The 23,053-nt window shown below is 40.3% G+C and overlaps 1 protein-coding gene and 1 pseudogene across 1 annotated transcript; one reads left to right on the top strand and one right to left on the bottom strand.

Annotated features, from left to right (window-relative positions):
• Positions 1-440: 440 nt before the first annotated feature.
• Positions 441-899, bottom strand: LOC100480804 (glycine cleavage system H protein, mitochondrial). The gene has a single exon (XM_002913601.2). The coding sequence runs from the start codon at positions 897-899 to the stop codon at positions 441-443; it is 459 nt and encodes a 152-aa protein (XP_002913647.1).
• A 13,865-nt stretch (positions 900-14,764) lies between these two features.
• LOC109490611 lies at positions 14,765-15,994 on the top strand (annotated as a pseudogene).
• Positions 15,995-23,053: the final 7,059 nt, after the last annotated feature.

Here is a 23,053-nt window from a genome sequence, read left to right as displayed (position 1 = left end):
GTTTTGGTCTTTATCTGACACCATACAACTAACAAACCTTTTTCTACTGCCAGTTATTTCCAATGGAAAGATTGTTTAAGTATTTTGACCCCCATCCAGGGATAGATGTAAGCAAGTTATAATACTCCCTAAGGCTTAAGATAACAATGTCATCCTTGAATAACACAATTTTTATAGTTTTTAACCACAGATCATTTCAGGATTCTGAATATCATAACTGGGTAAAAATCAGAGGGTATTGCAAAACAGATGTATATTGTGTTTTTCTACAATCATTATAAAGTTAAGGGGTATTTTCTTCCATTAGCATTGTTACAAGTAGTTTCTTCTTCCACTGGTATTGCTAATTGTTGCTATTTTAAATCCTCTGTGTACCACTAATTTAAGACAACTATGCTAGATTAAGTTGTTTCATGCCAGTCTATTTAGGGGTTCCATTTTCACTCCTCAATAGATTTTATGTATTTCTCACATGCTTCTTCACTCATTAATTCATCCAGTTCTGCAGGATTACTGAGTGCTATCTTGATCAGACAACCATCTTCATAACAAGATTTGTTGACAAGTCCTGGGTTTTCTGCAAGAGCTTCATTAATTTCAGTGACTTCTCCTGATAGAGGAGAATAGAGTTCACTAGTAGCTTTCTCACTTTCCAAAGCACCAAACTCATCTTGTTTGTTCAATTTTGTCCCAACTTCAGGCAGACTACAGTAAACAACATCTCCCAAAGCTTCCTGTGCAAAATTGCTGATTCCCACTGTTTCAATACCATTTTTGGTTGGTATCCATTCATGCTTGTCTGTGAACTTACCCTCGGAGAGCAGAGCAGAGCTGGTGAGCCCCCAGGGCCAAGGCAGGCAGGGCCCAGCCAATGCGCTCCACACCACTGGCAGCGCCATGTTTACCGAGGTGTTGGCTTATTTATTTTATTTTTTATTTAATTTTTTAGGGAAGGGGAGGGGCAGAGGGAGTGGGAGAGAGAGACTCCTAAGCAGGCTTCCCACGCAGTGCAGAGCCCAACCTGGGGCTCAGTCTCACACCCCAACATCATGACCCACACTGAAATCGAGAGTCAGAAACTTAACTGACTGAGCCACAGAGGCACTGGGCTATACACATTTTTTTTTAATGTTCTAAAATGGATTTTGGTGATGGTTGCACAACTCTGTAAATATGCTAAAAACCATTGAATTGTGCACTTTACATGGGTGAATTATATGGTAAGTGAATTATATCTCAATAAAGCTATTTAAAAAGTGATATTGTCCTAACCCAGGGAACAAAACAAAGGGTACAAGAGAAACCTGAAACAACAAGATCAATCTGACCCTTCTCAGCATATCAGCCTCGCTGTGGGCTAGTCAGCTATATGAACACGAATCCATAGTACTCAGAGAGATGCAAACAAAAACATTCACAAGGATATCACTTTATACCTTTCAGGCTAACAAAAAATCAGAAATGTGGACCTTGCCAAGGCTTGGAAGAGATGTGGAGAAAAAAAGAACATACTGTTCTTCACTGCTGATGGGGGCCCACCTGTTGCAGCCATTCTGGAGAGTAATCTGGCCTGATTTAGTCTACTGAAGCATACATACATGTGTGACCCAGAAATTCTGCTCCTAGTAAATATTCCAAAGAAATTTTCACACGGCTTATACGGGAACATGGGCAAAGTTGTTTCCTGTGTTGTAGCCAAAGGTGGAAGGGAGTTGAGTGTACGTGGGTGCCCGTCCCTGTGAGAGCAGGTGGGTAAGATGGAGTCTACAGCCTCTGTGAGTAGGATCAGGTTAGATGCAGGCAAAGCTGCCTGGGTAACTCTTAAGTACACGGAGCTGATGGAAAAATATAAAACACCTGAAGGAGATATATGATACAATCCTGTTACCATAAATAAAAATTTGCACACATAAAATAATACATTCCTCGGTAATACATTCAAATAAAAAGATAGCCCGTTCCAATAAAAGCAGCACTAATTAGTCCTATGCCAGCAGTCTCCTCCTAACTATGAGTTATAAAAGGTCAGAATTTATTGAGCTAGAAAAGATCTCCTTGCATGGGAGATCATATCAGAGGACCTAAATCTACGTGAGCCAAGAGAACTCTTCTCAGTGAGATAACAGAGGTTGCAACATTAGGGGCACATCCTGAGATGATTTCGTTTCTTTTGTATTTTAAGGGTCAACAGCCGGGGTGATTTCTCCAAGACAGGATTTGAACCTTGGTTCTCTGAAATTCAAAATGGTTGGTTTTGCTCTAAACTGAGGCTGAACCACTGAATCCCCAGTGACTCTTGGTGTGCCCCCCACCCCGCCCACTTTCTCACCAATGCAGCCATGAAACATAGCCTGGTTTCCTTAAAATGAATGTACCCCCTGGTCACCCCACCACCCCAGTTTTTGCATCATTGTGCTGACGGCTCCCGACAATTCCCTCACTGACCTTTCTACTTAATGGTAAAGTGGACTAAGCCAGGTTCCATGCCAGACAAACTTGGTTTCATCTCTTGGCCTCACCATTTGTAGCTGATTGTTCTTGGTTATTTAACTTCTCAGAGTTTCTGTTTTCCCACATAAATCAGGGATACTAATAAATTGTGTCTTAGTATTTTCCATGCAACTACAAACATACATATTATAGTTCAAATTATATCCTATTTATTATGTATAGTCTTCTGTTAATTTTCTTTTTACCCAGTATATATTATGTATAGCTTTCCATGTCAATATATATAGATAATAGCTGTCATGTGTACATGGAGGTAGAAGGTACACAGGAAATCTCCACTTTCTACTCAATTTTGTGGTACACAGAAATCTGCTCTAAAAATAATCTATCTTTGGGGTGCCTGAGTGACACAGTCAGTTAAGCATCTGATTCTTGGTTTTTGCTCAGGTCATCATCTCATGGGTCATGAGATTGAGCCCCACATCGGGCTGTACACTCAGCAGGAGTCTGCTTGGATATTCTCTCCCTCTGTCCCTTCCACCCGCACTCTCTCTTGCTCCCTCTGTCTCAAATAAATAAATCTTTGAAAGAAGATAAAGTAAATATAAAAATAATCTATCTTTTAAAAAATTAAAGTTGATTCAGCAATATGATTGAATAATTTAAAATACATGTTAGAGAGTTTCACAGTATGATCATTGTTATGGAATCTAGGCTTATATTGTTAGATTGTATTAGCAACATATTATTTTTGTATTTAAATAGTGTACTCAGTGAAAGAAATGATCAATTTTTTTAAGATTTATTAACTTATTTTAGAGAGAGAGAATGCGCAAGGGGCAGGGAGAGGGAGAGAGAGAGAGTCTCAAGCAGACTCCATGCTGAGCATGGAGCCCAGGACAGGGCTCAATCTCATAATTCTGAGATCATGACCTGATCCAAAATCAAGAGTCAGATGCTTAGTGGATGGAGCCATCCAGGTGCCCTGATAGAAATTATCTTAATATGAACATTTAATAAATAATTTTAGATAATAGCTGTCCATGTCAATATATACTTATAAAATAGACATTACTTTTTAGGGTAGTTTTAGGTTCCCAGCAAAATTGAGTGGAAAGTACAAACAGTTCTCATATACAGCACAGCCCCCTCATACATGCACAGTCTCCACTACCAACATCTCTCACTGAAGTAGCACATTTGTTATGATCAGTGAACCTATATTGGCACATGATCATAACTCAAAGTCCATGGTTTTACATTAGAGTTGACTCTTGGTGTTGTACATTCTATGTTTTGACAAATACATGCTTTTTTTTTTTAGTATAGTTGTCACACAACTTTACATTCATTTCAGTTGTACAACATAGTGATTTGTCAAGTTTATACATTATGTTGTGCTCACAACACTGTTATAGTATCATTGACTATATTCCTTATGCTGTGTCTTTTATTCCCATGACTTGTTCATTTCATAAATGGAAGCCTGTATCTCCCACTTCCTTCACCCATTTTGCCCATCTCCCCACCACCTTCCCCTCTGGCAACCACTAGCTTGTTCTCTGCATTTATAGGTCTGATTCTGCTTTCTATTTTTGTTTATTTATTTGTTTCTTTAAATTCCACATGTGAGTGAAATCATATGATATTTTTCTTTTTCCATCTGACTTACCTCACTTAGCATAACCCTTTAGGTCCATGTTGTCCCAAATGGCACAGTCTCATTCTTTTTTATAGCTATGTAATATTCCATTGTGCACATATATACCACATCATCCTTATCCATTTGTCTCTCAATGGACACTTAGTTTGTTTCCATATCTTGGCTATTATAAATAATGCTACAATAAACATAGGGGTGCTTATATATTTTGAATTGTTTTTATTTTCTTTTGGTAAATATCCAGTGGTAGAATTACTGGAACATATGGTATTTCTATTTTTAATTTTTTGAGGAACATCCATATTCTTTTTCACAGTGGCTGTACCAATTTACATTCTCACCAACAGTGTACGATGGTTCCTTTTTCTCCACACCCTTGCCAACACGTTATTTCTTATCTTTTTGATTCTACATGTTCTGACCGGTATAAGGTGATATCTCATTATGGTTTTGATTTGCATTTCCCTGATGATTAGTAATGTTGAGCATCCTTTCAAGTGTCTGTTGGCTATCTGTATGTCTTCTTTGGGAAAATGTCAATTCAGGTCCTCTGCTTGTTTTTAATTGTATTGGGTTTTTTTTGGTGTTGAGTTGTATAAGTTCTTTATATATTTTGGATATGAATGCCTTATCGGATATATCATTTGCAAGTATCTTCTCCCATTCAGTAGGTTGTCTTTTGGGTTTTTTTGTTTGTTTGTTTGTTTGTTTTTTGTTTTTTGGTTTTTTTGATGGCTTCCTTTGTGGAGCAAAAGGTTTTTATTTTGATGTAGACCCAATAGTTTATTTTTGCTTTTGTTTCCCTTGCCTTACTTAGGAGACTTGTCTAGGAAAATTTTATGGCCAATGTTGAAGAAATTACTGCCTGTATTCTATCTAGGATTTTTATGGTTTCAGGTCTCACATTTAGGTCTTTAATCCACTTTGAGTTTATTTGTGCTTATGGTGTTAGAAAGTGATCCAAGTTTCATTCTTTTACATGTAGCTGTTCAGTTTTCCCAGCACCACTTATTGAAAAGACTGTCTTTTTTTCCCCATTGTATGTTCTTCCCTCCTTTATCATAGATTAATTGACCATATAAACATGGGTTTATTTCTGGACTCTCTATTCTGTTCCATTGATCTATTTGTCTACTTTTGGGCCAGAACCATACAGCTTTGTTTACTACAGCTTTGCAGTATATTTTCAAATCTTGAATCATGATACCCCCTTGTTTTTCTTTCTCAAGATTGCATTGGCTATTCTGGGTCTTTTGTGGTCCCATACATATTTTAGTATTATTTGTTCTATTTTTGTGAAAAATTATGTTCATCATTTAATAGGGTTTGCACTGAATCTGTAGATTGCTTTGGGTACTGATATATATATAATGGCTGCATGGAGTACTGTGTTATGGATTTGCCATGCATACTTTAAATAATTGTTTGAAAATAAAGTTCATTTTGAATTTTTTCCATGATATATAATACAGATGATGCAATGTTTATTAAAACCCTTGCTATTTTAACTTATCAATCAATATGAAAATAAGATTGATGCATAGAAAAATCAACAGAGGAATGAATAGGCAATTTACAGAAGAAATATAAATGGCCAATATAAAATGAAAAGTTGCTCAATCTCATTAATAATCAAAGAAATGGGAATTTTCAGGGGACACAGATTGGTGAAGATGAAAAATATTGATAACATCAGGGCTATAAACTGGGGGAAGAAGGGTAAATTATTATACCCGCATAGGAGGGCAACATAGCAACATGTTACAAGAGTCAGAATGTACAGGCTGTTTGTGATTATTTGTAACTTTTAAAAATCTGTGGTGATAATATTATCATTGTATTAAATAGTCCTTATTTTAGAGATAAATATTGAAATATTATGAATGAAATTTTATGATTACTTGGGTTACTTCAAAATAGTCTAGTTGAGAGGGTGGAGGGAAACTGGGAAGGGACGTAGATGAAACAAGACTGGCCACAAGTTCTCATTTGTTGAAGATAAATATGATAAATATATATTTGGTCTTTATCCTTGGTTCCTGGAACACAGTTCCTAAATCCCTTAGAATGTCTTAGGAGCATCTTTTGTTCTAAAAAGGCTAAAGGCTACTTTTGGTGGGCCCCTAGTTAGCTTCAGGATGAGGACCAGTCAGCAGAAAGACCAAGGCATGATTAAAAGATTGGAAGTTTTAGCCCCACTCCTTGACCTCCAAGGAGGGGAGAGGGCTGGAGATTGATCTGCAGATTAACCAACAAAGACCAGTGATTTGCTCACTCACACCTAGTAAAGGAACCTCTGAGTTGGTGAGCATATTGAAGTGCTGACAGGGTGGTGCTCTGGAGAAGACATGGAAATTCTGTGCCATTCCCTCCATAACTTGCCCTATGCATCTTTTTAGGTCATGATCCCAGGGTCCTGGGATGGAGCCCCACGTTGGGCTCCCTGCTCAGCAGGGAGTCTGCTTCTCCCTCTCCCTCTGCCCCCCCCACCCCATGTGCATGCTCTCTCTCTCTCTGTCAAATAAATTAATTAATTTAATTAAATATTTTTTAAAAAGAAGTGTTGTCTGAGGGGTGCCTGGCTGGCTCAGTTGGTGCAGCATACAATCAAATTGACACCTAAATTAACAATCATAATTAGTTGTCTATTGCTGCACCACAAATTACTCCGAAACTCTGTTGCTTGAAGAGCAAACATTTATTAGTTCACATAATTCTGAGAGCCAGGAATTTGGGAACAGCTTAGGGTCTCTGCTTGGGGTCTCTCTTGAGGTTGCAGGCCAGATATCAGTCAGAATTGCAGTCATGTGATGGTTTGACTGGGGCTGGAGGTCCTCTTCTAAGATGGTTCTCTCTCATGGCTGGCAAATGGTTGCTATAGGAGGCTTCAGCTCCATACCACAAGCCCCCAGGTGAGTATCCTGGGGACCTGACAGCTAGTATCCTCCAGAACAAGTTATCCAAGGCAAAAAGCGGTAGCCTCACTGTGACCCAGCCTTAGAAGCCACCCTCTATCATATCTGCAACATGAACATCAAGAGGCAAGAACTCCTGGGGACTACTTGGGAGGCTGGCTACCACAGTTAATGGCAGAATGAGCATAAAAAGAGTACAAATGAAAGTGATTTTATTCTACTTCTTTATTTGCAGTTTAATAGCAATGTTCTTGCTTTATATCTTCTTTTGTCCCTCCAAATCTACTCTCCACCCTTTCCTGTCCCAAGAAGCTCACCTGTATGGTTCATACCAAAGGGTTCCCTCACCCTCTGGCTTCAGTTAGGTTGATCCAATGGGGATCCCTAGAAGGTATAGGAAGGAAGGGAATAGGAGCATTGTTCCCTTCCTCAGGCTGTTTCTCTTGCCCAAATGTCACAGTCCTTTTCAAGGCAGTCCTTGAATTCCTTTCATTAACCACTCCCTCCCCACATCCCTTCAGGCCCCTAGGGGTGTTAACTGCCCTGCTGCCACTGACCCCAGGCTAAGGCATTCTCTTGTGGTGATGCTACACCTTACAAATTTGTGGACAAAGATCACTTCCTCAAATGATCTAATTTAAGTGAAACCCAGTTTTCTGTTGAGATTCTGACTAATACAATGCTAAAAAGGCAAATGGCAAATCTATGTACAACTTTTATACCCAAATAACCTCCAAAACAATGTCTCTGATGTTTCAGGTTATTTTTGCTGCTTCTTAGAATTTTGCTTCCTTTCTTCCTCCTTCCTTCTCCAGCTCATATCTGACATTCACTTGACCTCTTAGCTTGCCTGGTGGCTCAGATTGGTCTTCAGTGGCCAATCTTCGAGAGTTTAAAGAAAAAGGAAGGTAAGATTCGTAGATACAGTAGGATGCCCAACCCCTACAGCTTTTTACTTACTATCTTCCACCCTTTGAGTGGACCCTGGAAAATCTGTGAATAGGTGTTCCCTACCACGTGGATGCCCACATGATTTTGAGGGTGATATTCATGTGCTGGGATAGTGGGGCAGAAAAGACAAAAAGGGTCTGGCTCTCTGATGACTGTGGAGCCTCCACATAGGCACTGCCTACGCCCAGACTTCTTTGATGAACAAGAGAAACGAACTTCTCTCTTGATTAAGCCACTATCATTTCAGGTTTTCTGTTACATGCAGGTGAGCTTAATGCAAATCAATACAATGCACTTCAGACAGAACATCGTGGTGTCTAGAAAATATCTGGCTATACCAATCACTGCAGCAAACCCACAGAATGATTAAACACCCAATCTGCACCTGCACACCTTTAAAAGTCCTCCACAGAGTGCATGTCAGGGACAGGCAAAGCTGTGAGACTTCACTCTGTCCTTCAGTGGCTTATAGAGGAGAGACTCTAGTCAACACAAGATGGTGATATTAAAAGGGAAGCCGGCAAGTCCATGTTGGAATTTATAGAAGAAAAGAAATGTGGTAAAGCCTCAGACTGACAGCAATACTGGGGGTTATAACTCCAGAATTGCAGACCCCGGAGCACCTCATCTCCAACCAGAGATCATCAGCTCCCTGCTTCTTCTTTTCCTTTAACTATAGCCTGCTCCCAGCTGTACCCAAAGCAGCCAGCCTTGCTGTGGGGAATTCCTGATACCACTGCCCAGCAATAGAGAACTTGAGGGACAGCAAGTCCTGAGGGGGGTGCTGGGGGATGGAATGAAAGGGATATAAGTGTGGAGGTGGAAAGAAGATGTGGCCCCAGTTCTCCATTTTGAATAGATGAATGCATTTCTCATAGAAACACTCCTGCTCTTGTTTGCCAGTCTTTCTTGGTTATACTGTGGGTTGGGAAGATTTGTGGTCTGACCAGAGAACTAATTACATAATTTCTAACATCACTTTAAAGGGAAATACATTCCAAGTTATAAGGGTACCTGGCTGGGTCAGTCAGAAGAGCATGCAACTTGATCTTGGGGTCGTGAGTTCAAGCCCCATGTTGGGTGTAGAGATTCTTAAAAATAAAATCTTCAACAACAAAAAAAAAAGGGAAATGCACTCTGAATTATAAACAACCAATTAAAAAAAACTTTCTTAAAACATAACCATTCATTCATTTAACAACTGTTCCTTAAGAGCCTACTAGTTGCAAGTACTGTTCCAGGTGCTAGTAATGCAGCAGTGAAGAAAATAAAATAAAATCCTTCCTATTAAGAAACATTTTTAAGGGGCACCTGGGTGGCACAGCGGTTAAGCGTCTGCCTTCGGCTTAGGGCATGATCCCGGCGTTATGGGATTGAGCCCCACATCAGGCTTCTCCGCTATGAGCCTGCTTCTTCCTCTCCCACTCCCCCTTTGTGTTCCCTCTCTCTCTGGCTGTCTCTATCTCTGTCAAATAAATAAATAAAATCTTAAAAAAAAAAAAAAGAAACATTTTTAAAACTTGGAAATAAGGCAAAAAGATGGGTGGCATTTCCTTTCAGTGTCATGGGAGGCATTGTTTATCAGGCTCACCCAAGGATTATTTAATAATCTAGGGGAAGTGGTGCCTGGGTTGCATAGTCGATTAAGCGTCAGCCTTTTTGCTCAAGTCATGATCCCAGGGTCCTGGGATCAAGCCTGGCATCTGGCTCCCTGCTCAGAGGGGAGTCTGCTTCTCCCTCTCCCTTTGCCACTCCCCCTGCTTGAGCACTCTCTCTCTCAAATAAATAAATAAATAAAATCTTTAAAATTTTTTTTTAAATTGTCTAGAGGGAATACACTTTGTTTAAATCACTGTTTACTCCTGATTAAAAGTCCCAGTCTTAGTGAAGTTACATGTGTTTTCCCATAAAGATTCAAATAATTTCTGTCCAGTAAAAAAGATAACCACAAATGTTACACTTAATTGCCTTGAAGAACATTAACCAGTTTTGTATCTAAGCTAGCAATCTTATTCTAACATTCCTTTATTAAATTGGAACCAGCTTTACCATCTTGATGACTCCCTATTAATTAATAAGTTAAATAAATATTTAATAATGTAATAAAAATTAGTTGAATAAATATGTTCATTATATGTTTGTATGACAATCATATTTTTAACTTTTTAAAAATTATACTTTGACAATCTCTTCATGGAGTTTATAATATGGCTACATACCTTCCCTCTTTGCTTTCTTTTCTTTTAAGTTTATATATTTACTTTTTAAGTAATCTCTACACCAAACATGGGGCTCAAACTCATGACCCCAAGATCAAGAGTCACATGCTCTTCTGACCAAGCTAGCCAGCACCCCCTCTTTGCTTTCTTTTTCCAGTTTGGTGTTCAAACTAGTGGGCTACCATGACATAATACTTCCTATTCAACTTTCTCTTTCCTTAAAGAAAACCAAAGCTGGCATCACAATCCCGGACTTCAAGCTCTATTACAAAGCTGTAATCATCAAGACAGTATGGTACTGGCACAAAAACAGACACCTAGATCAATGCAACAGAATAGAGAACCCAGAAATGGACCCTCAACTCTATGGTCAACTAATCTTTGGCAAAGCAGGAAAGAATATCAATGGAAAAAAGACAGTCTCTTCAACAAATGGTGTTAGGAAAATTGGACAGCCACATGCAGAAGAATGAAACTGGACCATTTCCTTACACCATACACAAAAATAGACTCAAAATGGATGAATGACTAAATGTGAGACAGGAATCCATCAAAATCCTAGGGGAGAACACAGGCAGCAACCTCTTCGACCTCAGCTGCAGCAACTTCTTGCTAGACACATCTCCAAAGGCAAGGGAAACAAAGGCAAAAATGAATTATTAGGTCTTCATCAAGATAAAAAGCTTTTGCACAGCAAAGGAGACAGCTGACAAAACCAAAAGACAATCGACAGAATAGGAGAAGATATTTGCAAATGACATATCAGATAAAAGGCTAGTATCCAAAATCTATAATGAACTTATCAGACTAAACACCCAAAGAACAAATAATCCAATCAAGAAATGGGCCAAAGATATGAACAGACATTTCTGCAAAGAAGACATATAAATGGCCCACAGACACATGAAAAAATGCTCGACATCACTCAGAATCAGGAAAATACAAATCAAAACCACAATGAGATACCACCTCACACCAGTCAGAATGGCTAAAATTAACAAGTCAGGAAATAACAGATGTTGGAGAGGATGCAGAGAAAGGGGAACCCTCTTAGACTGTTGGTGGGTATGCAAGCTGGTTCAGCCACTCTGGAAAACAGTATGGAGGTTCCTCAAAAGGTTGAAAATAGACCTTATGATCCAGCAATTGCACTACTGGGTATTTATCCCAAAGATACAAATGTAGTGATCCAAAGGGGCACCTGCACCCCAATGTTTATAGCAGTAATGTCCACAATAGCCCAGCTATGGAAAAAGCCCAGATATCCATTGACAGATGAATAGATAATGAAGATATATACACACACACAATGAAATACTGCTCAGCCATCAAAAAATGAAATCTTGGGGTGCCTGGCTGGCTCAGTCGTTAAGCGTCTGCCTTCGGCTCAGGTCGTGATCCTGGGTCCTGGGATCGAGCCCCGCATTGGGCTCCCTACTCAGTGGGAAGCCTGCTTCTCCCTCTCCCACTCCTCCTGCTTCTTTTCCCTCTCTCTCACTGTGTCTCTCTGTCAAATAAATAAAATCTTAAAAAAAAAAAAGAAATCTTGCCATTTGCAATGCCATGGATGGAGCTAGAGGGTGTTGTGCTAAGTGAAATATGTCAATCAGAGAAAGACAATTATCATATGATCTCACTGATATGTGGAATTTAAGAAACAAAACAGAGGATCATAGGGGAAGAGAGGAAAAATTAAAACAAGACAAAATCAGAGAGGGAGACAAGCCATAAGAGACTCTTAAGCATAGGAAACAAATTGAGGGTTGCTGGAGGGTTGCTGGATTGAGGAAGGGGGTGGGGAGATGGGGTAACTGGGTGATGGACATTAAGGAGGGTACATGGCGTAATAAGCACTGGGTATTACATAAGACTGATGAATCACTGACCTCTACCTCCAAAACCAATAATACATTATATGTTAATTGAATTTAAATAAAAATAAATTAATTTTTAAAAATTTTCTCTTAGGCTTTTCTGGATAGTAAATGGAGGAGATTAGAATACGTCACCCCAGGGGCGCCTGGGTGGCACAGCGGTTAAGCGTCTGCCTTCGGCTCAGGGCGTGATCCCGGTGTTCTGGGATCGAGCCCCACATCAGGCTCCTCCGCTATGAGCCTGCTTCTTCCTCTCCCACTCCCTCTGCTTGTGTTCCCTCTCTCGCTGGCTGCCTCTATCTCTGTCCAATAAACAAATAAAATCTTTAAAAAAAAAAAAAAAAAGAATACGTCACCCCAAAATATTCCTCTTTGACTTAAAAATTATTTCAAACTTAAGGCAATTAAGAAGCGGCAAACTATTCTCTCTACTTGCCCTCTTTCTGCCTACATGCAGGATATAAATTCTCCTTTTTCTGGAGACAGACTTATCAGTTCAAGGACAATAAACAAGGAATCTGCAAACAAACTTTACTCCATCAGCTTTCTCCCATCTATTTACCTTCCTTCAGTTTCCCACCCTTGGAGGCCTAAAACTACATTCCTTTGTCCTGTCATTTCTCTATACTTATATTGTTCTTTGTTGAAGATGCTACATAAGCCAGAGTTCTAAGCCACTACTTTGAGTTACATTTCAAGTTTCTCCCATGTGATGTCTTACACTGCACACATTAAATTGTATGTTTTTTGCTCATTAATCTGTTTTTTTGTTAAAGAGCCCAGCTGAAAAACTAAGATGAGTAAAATTTTGCCTCCTCTGCGTAAAAAGCAGATCACTTGATGAATGTTTGTGTCTTCACTCCCCCAGTTCACATGCTGAACCCTGTGATGGTATCTGAAATTGGGGCCTTTGGGAGGTAATTAAGTCATGAGGGTGGAACCTTCAGCCAGAGAGCTGGCTCTCATCCTCTGCCATGTAAGGATACAAAAAGTCAGCAATTTACAGCTTAGAAGAGGACCTTTGCCAGAACCCAACTCTGCCAGCACCCTGATCTCATACTTCCAGCCTCCAGAACTGTGAGAAATGAATTTCTATTATCGACACATCACCCAGTCTATGATAATTTGTTATAGGAGCCTGAACTAAGACATCCTCCTTACAAATCTCATTTTGACTCTGTTTCTGCAATGCAGATGACAAACAATTACTGAAGCCACCATCATCTAGTCTGGTTACAAATAGATATTCAAGTATTTAGGGTTTGATTTTTACAGACCAAGCCAAGAACCAGAAAAGGTGACTCAGGGGTGCCTGGGTGGCTCAGTTGGTTAAGTGTCTGACTCTTGATTTTAGCTCAGGTCATGATTTCAAGGTCATGAAATCAAACCCCATGTCAGGCTCTGTACTCAGCATGGAGTCTTCTTGAGATTCTCTTTCTGCCTCTCCCTCTGCCCCTCCCCTTCTTGCACTCACTTTATCTAAATAAATAGATAAAATCTTAAAAAAAAAAAAAGTGATTTCAGCAGCAGGTCATGAGTCCATGAGCTACAGAAGAAAAAGCAGGCTTTCCTGGCGCTTAATGTCTTATTAAATCACTCCCTGTATATAGCATTCTTTGCCCTTTCAGTGTCTTTAGAGAGAGCACTGTGAATGAGGTGGGCAGAGTCAAAGTTCCTGTGACGTTGAAATGAAAGATTCAGAAATTCCAGGGCCACCTTGTCATCCAGCCCTGTGGTGAGGATCTGAGGTGACTTGGCAATATCTTTGTGCTTTGTGCCAGGTTCACCCCTATTTACCTTGTGTGGGTTTTTGGGTTTGTTTTTTTTTTTTTTTACTCTCTTTCGTTCTCTTTTTTATTATTTTGATATTTATTCAAGAAATCTTTACCTATTGTATATGAAGCACTGTGGCAGTTACCTACTATACCTATTGTGCCTATTGTATATGAAGCACTGTGGCAGTTAGGAATTAAATGTTAAGTCAAAACATAGTTCCTACCTCTCATGGAGTTTACAGTGATTCTCCATGAACAATAACAACAATAATAACTAATACATATAGATCATTACTATGTGCCAGGCCTTCCTCTAAACATTATACATTTATTATTTAATTCAAACAACTAAAAAGGTATTATTGTCACCATTTTATAGATGATGAAACCAAGGCACAGAAAGTCAGAAATTTGTCCAGTCACATGACTAAAGTGGTGGAGCCTGTACCCTACTTGTCACCACTTTACTGTCTTTACCATCCTACTAAAGTAGATGTCACCTGAGGTGTTATACTAATCCATTCATTTATTCATTCATCCATTCATCACACTGTTATTAAACATCTTTGATGTGCTAGGGATGTGACTGTGGTTTTGGACAAACAAAGAATTAGAAGCAGTCCCTGTCATTGAGTAGATCACAGTTTACTGAGAAAGAGAGACCCATAAACACATAATTGCAACACAACATGTTAGGTACAAAGGCAGGGCTATATACCAATTGAAATGGAAACAAAGAAGTGGAAGTGACTCACTTTTGTCTGGGATTGCTGAGAAACACTTCACAGAAGAGAAAATTTTTTACTAGTGTCTTGAAGGTTTAATAGCAACTCATTAGTTAAAGAATAATAGAGAGATTCCAGAGAGAATCCAGAGAAAGGAGAGAACATAAGGAGAGGCCTGGAGTCATGCCAGTGCCAGGTGTGTGGGCGACGATGGTGTAGGTGGGTGGGAAGGAGCAGGACTTAAGGATCAGAAGTTGAGTTGGGGCTCAATAGCCACCGCCCAGCCTGACGCCACTGCTGCTGAGCCAGGGATGGCTATGCCTCCCGTGAACGCTCATCTTGGCATATCTGCCAAGGATGCCTTCACCAAAAGCTATGGATTTAGCTTCATAAAACCTGATTGGAAACAAAATCTGAGGGGCGTCTGGGTGGCTCAGTCAGTTAAGCCTCTGCCTTCAGCTCAGGTCATGATACAGGGTTCTGGGATCCATCCCAGCATCAGGCTCCTTGCTCAGCAGGGAGTCTTCTCCCTCTCCCTCTGCCTCTCACCCTCTGCTTGTGCTCTCTCTCTCTCTCTAATAAATAAAATCTTTTTAAAAAGAAAACAAAACAAAACAAAATCTGAGAATAGACTGGAATGTACAAGCTTAATTTCAGCCAACACTGAGATCAACCACCAAAGTGAGGGTTAGCCTGGAAACCAAGTACAGATGCACCAAATAAAGTCTGACGTCTGTGGAGAAATGAAACACTGACAACACACTAGACATGGAGATTTTTGTGGAAGATCAGCTTGCATGTGGAGTGAAGCTGATCTTTGATTCAAACTCTCAGCAAACACGGAGAACAGGGGCAGGATGTGGGGGTAGGGGGTGATGAAGGGGTGGGATGATAAAATAAGGACAGGGCATAAGCGAGAGTGCATCAACCTGGACGTGGATTTCTACATGGTTGGGTCTTCAGTCTGGGTGTGCAGGTGCCAGGTCAAGAAAGCTGGCTGTCTGGCTGTCTGGCTGACTAGCTCCCAGATGAAATCTGAGACCCCAAATTGGGGGGACCCAGAGCAAATTTGTGGTTGGCTACAAAACTGATGAATTGCAGCTTTGCACTAATATTAATGACAAGATAGAATGTAGTAACTCCATTTATCAGAAGGTGAAAAAGAAGTTGGAGACCAATGTTAATCTGGCCTGAACAGCAGAAACTAGTAACACTCACTTCGGAATAGCAGCCAAGTATCAGATGTACCCTGATGCCTGTTTCCCGATTGAAGTGAACAACTCCAGCCTGATGGGTTTAGGATAGATTCAGACCCTAAAGCCAGGGGTGTCAGACTGACACTGTCAGCTCTGCTGGATGGCAAGAATGTCAACACAGGTGGCCACAAGATTGGTCTTGGCCTGGAAGGCAAGCATAATTGAATACTGTACAATCGTTGAATTTTAAACTATTTTGCAGGGTAGCTACCTTCAGAATTTAGGGTACCTTTGTCTGGGATTCAGTATTGCTAAATATCATGTTAGATCTCCAGGTTAAAAATGATTCTGTTTTAAGGTGTTACCCTTTCAGAGATACAGAGGAAACCCAATTCTAAAAAAAAGGTCCTTTCAGCCATAGACTTGGGGGGAACTTGGTGGCCTATAGAGATGTCAGATTTTTTTTTTTAATCTAGAAATGGCTCCTAGTGGAAGCTGATAATTTATAGGCAATTTGTAAATTGGTATTGAGTACATGAATGAAATTGTGATTTCCTGAGAAGTGAACCTTGGTTTCCTACCCTAATGGAGGAGAGGCTTGTTGTTTGCTGTTGTGTACTAACTCATCTGAAAGAGATTTTATTTTTTTTAAAAGATTTTATTTCTTTATTTGAGGTAGAGAGAAAGCACACGCAAGCGGGGGAAGGGGAGGGGTGGGCAGAGGGAGAGAGAGAAGCAGAATCCCCACTAAGCAAGGAGCCCAACATAGGGCTCGATCTCAGGACCTAAGGATCATGACCTGAGCTGAAGGCAGACACTTAACCCACTGAGACACCCAGGTGTCCCTGAAAGAGACTTTAGACAGTTTTCATGACCTGTTTCAACCCCAGTCCAATTACCTCTTTTACACCAAAAATAGTCTGCAGTGCACAGTAGCTGGTTTTTTATGTGAACCATGGTTTCCTACCCTAATGGAGTTGGAGAAGATGGATATGATGAAACCAATAATTCAGAGCTTAATTCCCATTCATGTAGTGTTTTTTTGCCCTTGCACCAGATGAAACAACTTCCAAGAATTCTAGCTGCAAACCGTAACTGTCTCTGTGACTGTAATCACATTGTGACATCATTCAGAATCTAAATTGGATTTCTATTTATATTCTTGCCACTTGGTTTATTTTTTGTAGTTTAATTGGTGCATTTTAGAGTCTTACGTTTTGTGTGGAATTAGATCCTTCCCTTCCAATGCTGTAATTAACATAAAGTAAAATTTGAATAAAATATTAGAACCTAAAAAAAAAAGTTGAATTGGAAACAAAGGGTGACTATTGACCATACTTAAAGGGGTTTCAGCTGGGGATAAATGCATACAGGTCTGTATTTTAGAGAATCTCTGGCAGCATTTTTTTTTTTTAAAGATTTTATTTATTTATTTATTTGACAGAGATAGAGACAGCCAGCGAGAGAGGGAACAGAAGCCGGGGGAATGGGAGAGGAAGAAGCAGGCTCATAGCAGAGGAGCCTGATGTGGGGTTTGATCCCATAACGCCGGGATCACGCCCTGAGCCAAAGGCAGACGCTTAACCGCTGTGCCACCCAGGCGCCCCTCTGGCAGCATTTTTTTTTTTAAAGATTTTATTTATTTATTTATTTGACAGAGATAGAGACAGCCAGCGAGAGAGGGAACACAAGCAGGGGGAGTGTGAGAGGAAGAAGCAGGCCTCACAGCAGAGGAGCCTGATGTGGGGCTCGATCCCATAACGCCAGGATCACGCCCTGAGCCGAAGGCAGACGCTTAACTGCTGTACCACCCAGGCGCCCCATCTGGCAGCATTTTTTAAAAGATTTTTTTATTTATTTGAGAGAGACAGAGAGAGAGAGAGAGCGTGCAAGCAGGGGGGAGGGGCAGAGAGAAAGGGAGAAGCAGACTCCCCCCTGAGCAGGGAGTCTGGAAGGTGGGGGGGTTGATCCCAGAACCCTGAGATCATGACGTGTGCTGAAGGCAGATGCTCAACTGACTGAGCCACCCAGGGGCCCCTCTGGCACCACTGTGAAAAACATGAAGACTAGAAGATCCTGAGGAAAGGAAGAACAAGTTGGTAACTATTGTAGCCATCTAAACAGTATTTCAGTTATGAAACAGGGTTAATTCAATTAATTCTCATACCCCCATAAAGTAGGCATGACCATATGCCATTTTACAGATGAGGAAATCAATGAATAGAGAGGTGTGTTGATTTGCCAACAACCAGTAAGTGGAATCAGGTTTCAAACCCAGGCAGTCTATTGGGTTTTTTTTTTTTTTTTAAGATTTTATTTATTTAAGAGAGAGAGAGAGCACAAGCAAGGGATGGGCAGAGGGAGAGGGACAAGCAGTCTCCCTGCTGAGAAGGGAGCTTGATGTGGGGCTCCATTCCAGGACCCCGAGATCATGACCTGAGCTGAAGGCAGATGCTTAACCAACTGAGCCACCTTGGTGCCCCCAGGCCCGATTTTTTAGAAGCCTTGGATAGGGGCGCCTGGGTGTCTCAGTTGTTGGGCGTCTGCCTTCGGCTCAGGGTGTGATCTTGGAGTCCTGGGATCGAGCCCCACATCAGGCTCCTCTGCTATGAGCCTGCTTCTTCCTCTCCCACTTCCCCTGCTCGTGTTCCCTCTCTCACTGGCTGTCTCTCTCTCTCTGTCAAATAAATAAAATCTTTTAAAAAAAAGAAAGAAAAAAGAAGCCTTGGGAATACGGGTGGAGTGCTACTGGAGGTGGGGCTGAGGGATACAGGATATTATGGAACAAACTTTCTTACAAATCCCCTTTACACATCTGCCTTCCCAGCACTGACACTCTGACTGCTAGTCTCTCTGTTCCAAGGGCTCATGCTGTCACCCTGCTTTCTTGAGAACTTCCTCCTTCTCCAGCCTGGCTGTGTATATTCCACTTAGCTCTGAGAATGTGACCCTCCTGGCCTAAGCACCCTCTAAGGCTAAGTGAAATCTCCTCCAGATCTGATTATTTTTTTTCTGGAGATACTCAAACCCTGCTTTCAATTCCAGGGAAGGTGGGAGGAGAAGTCTGGGAACTCGATGGCATGAAGATGTTGGATTTGATTTCAGGTTTGTTTTCTTTGTGGTGCTTTAGGGATATTCAAGTGGAGATGAGAAAAGAAACCACAGGAGAGAAGCCAAAGGTTTGAAGATTTTCTTTTGAAAATACTTATTAAAAAAAGAAAAAGAGGGGCGCCTGGGTGGCACAGCGGTTAAGCGTCTGCCTTTGGCTCAGGGCGTGATCCCGGCGTTATGGGATCGAGCCCCACGTCAGGCTCCTCTGCTGGAAGCCTGCTTCTTCCTCTCCCACTCCCCCTGCTTGTGTTCCCTCTCTCGCAGGCTATCTCTATCTCTGTCAACTAAATAAATAAAATCTTTAAAAAAAAAAAAAGAAAGAAAGAAAGAAAGAAAATAGTGTTTGGTTTCAGACACTTAACAGGAATATTCAAATAGTTATCTCCCTGGTCGTTACTCCGAGTATTTTGGAAGGCAGCCCTTTACACAGCTAGATGTTTTTCCTAAGTAACTTTGAAATGGAAACAGTGCATCTGTGGCCAAGTTCTTACAGCCTATTTCTTTTAATGTAGTTTTTTTTCAGCAGATGTTTAAGATACATGTTCTAAAATTCTTAATTTCCTCAAGTTTAAAGAACCACGTAGGGACAGATGTCATAACATTTGTACAGAAAAATTTGATAAATACATATATGTAAAGGTTGTAATTTTTATTTTTATTTTTCCTAATAAACACTGCATGTTGACTACAGAGAATATAAAATACAAAGTTTAAAAGTCCATCTTACCATCATATCTAAGCATTATGAACATCTGTACATATTTCCTTCCATATTACTTCCCCCTTTTCCTTTGATTACTGCATTTTTTTTGTTTTATAATTACAATGTTTCTGTGTTCCATTTCAAACATAGCTATTTCTGCCTCATAGTGTATAAACTGCTACTTAAAACATATATATTTGTTGGGGCACCTGGCTGGCTGGTTGGTGGAGGATGTGACTCTTGATCTCAGAGTTGGAGGTTTGAGGACCATGTTGGGTGTAGAAATTACTTAAGAATAAAATCTTTAAAACTATATATATATTATATCTATAATATATAATATATATTATATATTATAGATATAACATATGATATATTATAGATATAATATATTATAGACATAATATATAATACATATATTTGTTTTTTTAATTTTAATTTTATTTTATTAAAGATTTATTTATTTGACAGAGAGAGAGACAGTCAGCGAGAGAGGGAAGAACACAAGCAGGGGAATAGGAGAGGAAGAAGCAGGCTCCCATCAGAGGAGCCTGATGTGGGGCTTGATCCCAGGACTCCGGGATCACGCCCTGAGCTGAAGGCAGATGCTTAACGACTGAGCCACCCAGGCACCCCTATATTTGGTTTTAAAAATTATAAAATTTATAAAATTTTAAAATTTAAAAATTATAAAAATAATTCATTCTCATTGTTTAAAAATAAGTCATGCAATACAAAAATACATAGTCAAAAGCATAAGTCTCCCTGCCTTTTCCCCAGACTTATTCCCCAATGTACCTCAAGTGATGGTTTGATTAAATCCTCAAGTTTTTACAAAAGCAATTCTTGGGGTTAATTTTTTCCCCTCATACCTGTAATCTAAATCAATACAAACAAAGTTTCTCTAAAGTGTTGTTAATGATTACTTGTTTAACTTTTTTTTGGTTTACTTTTTTTTACACTGTTTTTAATAATTATGTATGATGCAATGTTGCTAAAACACTGGAATGCCAATTCACCTTTCTGTGAATGAGTTGGAGGAAGATTTTGTACCAAGGGTGGTGTTGGAATGCAGACATTCCTTGAATAGAGGCTAATTATGGCTTAGATTCTCTTCTTTCTTCACCTTTCTTAAAAATAAATTTTTTATTGGGTGATAATTTTAGATCTACAGAAAGATACAAAGATAGTACAGATAATTCCTATATACACTTCACCCAGCGTTCCCTAATGGTAGTCTCTTGTATAACCATGGTATGTTTGCCAAAGCTGAGAAATGAACACTGGCACAACACTATTAATAGACTCCATTTGGATTTTACTAGTTTTTCCATTAATATCCTTTTTCTGTTCCAGGATCGAATTCAGGATACCTCATTTCATTTAATCACTTCATCTTTTTTTTTTTTTAAAGATTTTATTTATTTATTCGACAGAGATAGAGACAGCCAGCGAGAGAGGGAGCACAAGCAGGGGGAGTGGGAGAGGAAGAAGCAGGCTCATAGCGGAGGAGCCTGATGTGGGGCTCGATCCCATAACGCTGGGATCAAGCCCTGAGCCGAAGGCAGACGCTTAACCGCTGTGCCACCCAGGCGCCCCCACTTCATCTTTTTAATCCCATTGTTTCACTGCTCTCTAGGAAAGTTTGTGGGAAGGGAAAGGGTTTCGAGAAGAGCACACACGGACACTTTTGAGATCATGTTAGCAAAATGAGGCTGTAATCATTGGAGTTTTGAGATTCTTGGTGGATGTTATTTTACTTAGTCATCCTGCCTCCTTCAGGCAAAAGTATTTGAGGGGTAGCTGTACGAAGTGTCATCCATGAGTGGAGATCCTCAGGGCATCATTTGAGAGATATCAGACATGACTCCATTCTCAAAAACAGCTCCTACCCCACCAACCTTCTCATGGAAATTAAAGCAACAGGGATTTGTTCACCACTCTGAACCACAGATGCCTCCATGTATCTTTACTAAAAGTGCAGATCATCTTCGTGTTAATTTATCAGGTCAGTTTCTTTGGCTGGTTGTCAGGTAAGCTGATATAAAGGAACAAGCTTGGGTGGGTGTGTAAAGGAAATGCTGGAGGACTGGCTTGGGAACATAAGGAAAAACTTGGAACACATTCAGATTATGCTGTTGGAGGACATCAGAATATACTCGTTGGAACTGGGAGCCCAGAGGTGTGTATATGGGGATAGTTGGGAGGCCGGAAGGTTGGAGAGAAGGAAAAGTGTGCTTTTAACGGAGGAAATAAATGTCTGTGAGAGGTGATAGGAAAAGACAAATCTAGCCTTCTTTCTACCTTTCCTACAGCTGAGTCAGTGCTGTGCGGAACGCAATGCCCACAACCCCATAAGTGTTGTGGGCATTCAGTCATTTTATACTGATACAGTGCTGAATATATTAAAATTCTTCCAATTCAGTTGGTAAAGCAGCTGCTCCCCTTAGCCCTCAAGTACCTTTTCACCACCCTGGCTGCCTGCTCCTGCCCTGGGACCCCTGCGGGAAGGCTTATAGCTCCTGGCACAGCAGCAGGATCCTGCCAATGGGCCAGGGTCCCACATCATTTCTGATGACTGTGCCAAAGTGAGCAAATATTTGTGTGTCATTCCTGCTGATAAAGAACGTGACCCAGATCCTTTGCTGTGTTTTAAATATTGAGAGGATTCCAACTATCAGGGATTTCCAGACCCAAACCAGCTTTCTACAGTACAGATAGAATTCTTCCACCAGTTCATCTTAACTTACTTTTTAAAAAAAATTGTGGTAAAATATACATAATAAAATTTGCCATTTAATCATTTTTTAAAATATTTTATTTATTTATTTGACAGAGAGGGAGCATGAGAGAGCATAAGCAGGGGGAGGGGCAGGGGCAAAGGCAGAGAGAGAGAAGCAGACTCCCGCTGAGCAGGAAGCCTGCTCTGGGGCTCCATCCCAGGACTCTGAGATCATGACTTAAGCCAAAGGCAGATGCGTAACCAACTGAGCCACCCAGGTGCCCCCGTTTAGTCATTTTTAAGTGTACAATTCAGTGGCATTAAGTTACTTTTATAGCTTTATTACCAAGAACTCAATTCTTTTTTTTTTTTTTATGTTTATTTATTTTTTTAAATAATCTGTACACCCAGCTTGGGGCTCAAACTCACTACCTCAAGAGTCTCATGCTCTTCCATCTTAGCCAGCCAGGCACCTGACCAAGAATGCAGTTCTTATTACTCCTGGGCATGTTAAGGGTCTGTTCTTTGGTTCACACTGTTTCTTTCATTTCAGATATTTTGCTCTTTCACCTGCCTAATGAAACCGTGAGTATGTATCTCCATGTCCACCAAATCTTCATTAATCTCTCATAACAGAAACTAAGGCCTGCTTGCTCGAAACTCTTAAAACACACATTTGAAACTCTCAAATATTTCCACTTCTGCCTTGCATTATCATTTTTTTGTGTGTATGTTTATTAACACCATC

Source organism: Ailuropoda melanoleuca, chromosome 11, assembly GCF_002007445.2.
Source record: "Ailuropoda melanoleuca isolate Jingjing chromosome 11, ASM200744v2, whole genome shotgun sequence".
Classification (NCBI taxonomy): domain Eukaryota; kingdom Metazoa; phylum Chordata; class Mammalia; order Carnivora; family Ursidae; genus Ailuropoda; species Ailuropoda melanoleuca.
Note: the sequence above shows the minus strand (reverse complement) of the source record. Positions and strands in the feature narration are given on the sequence as shown.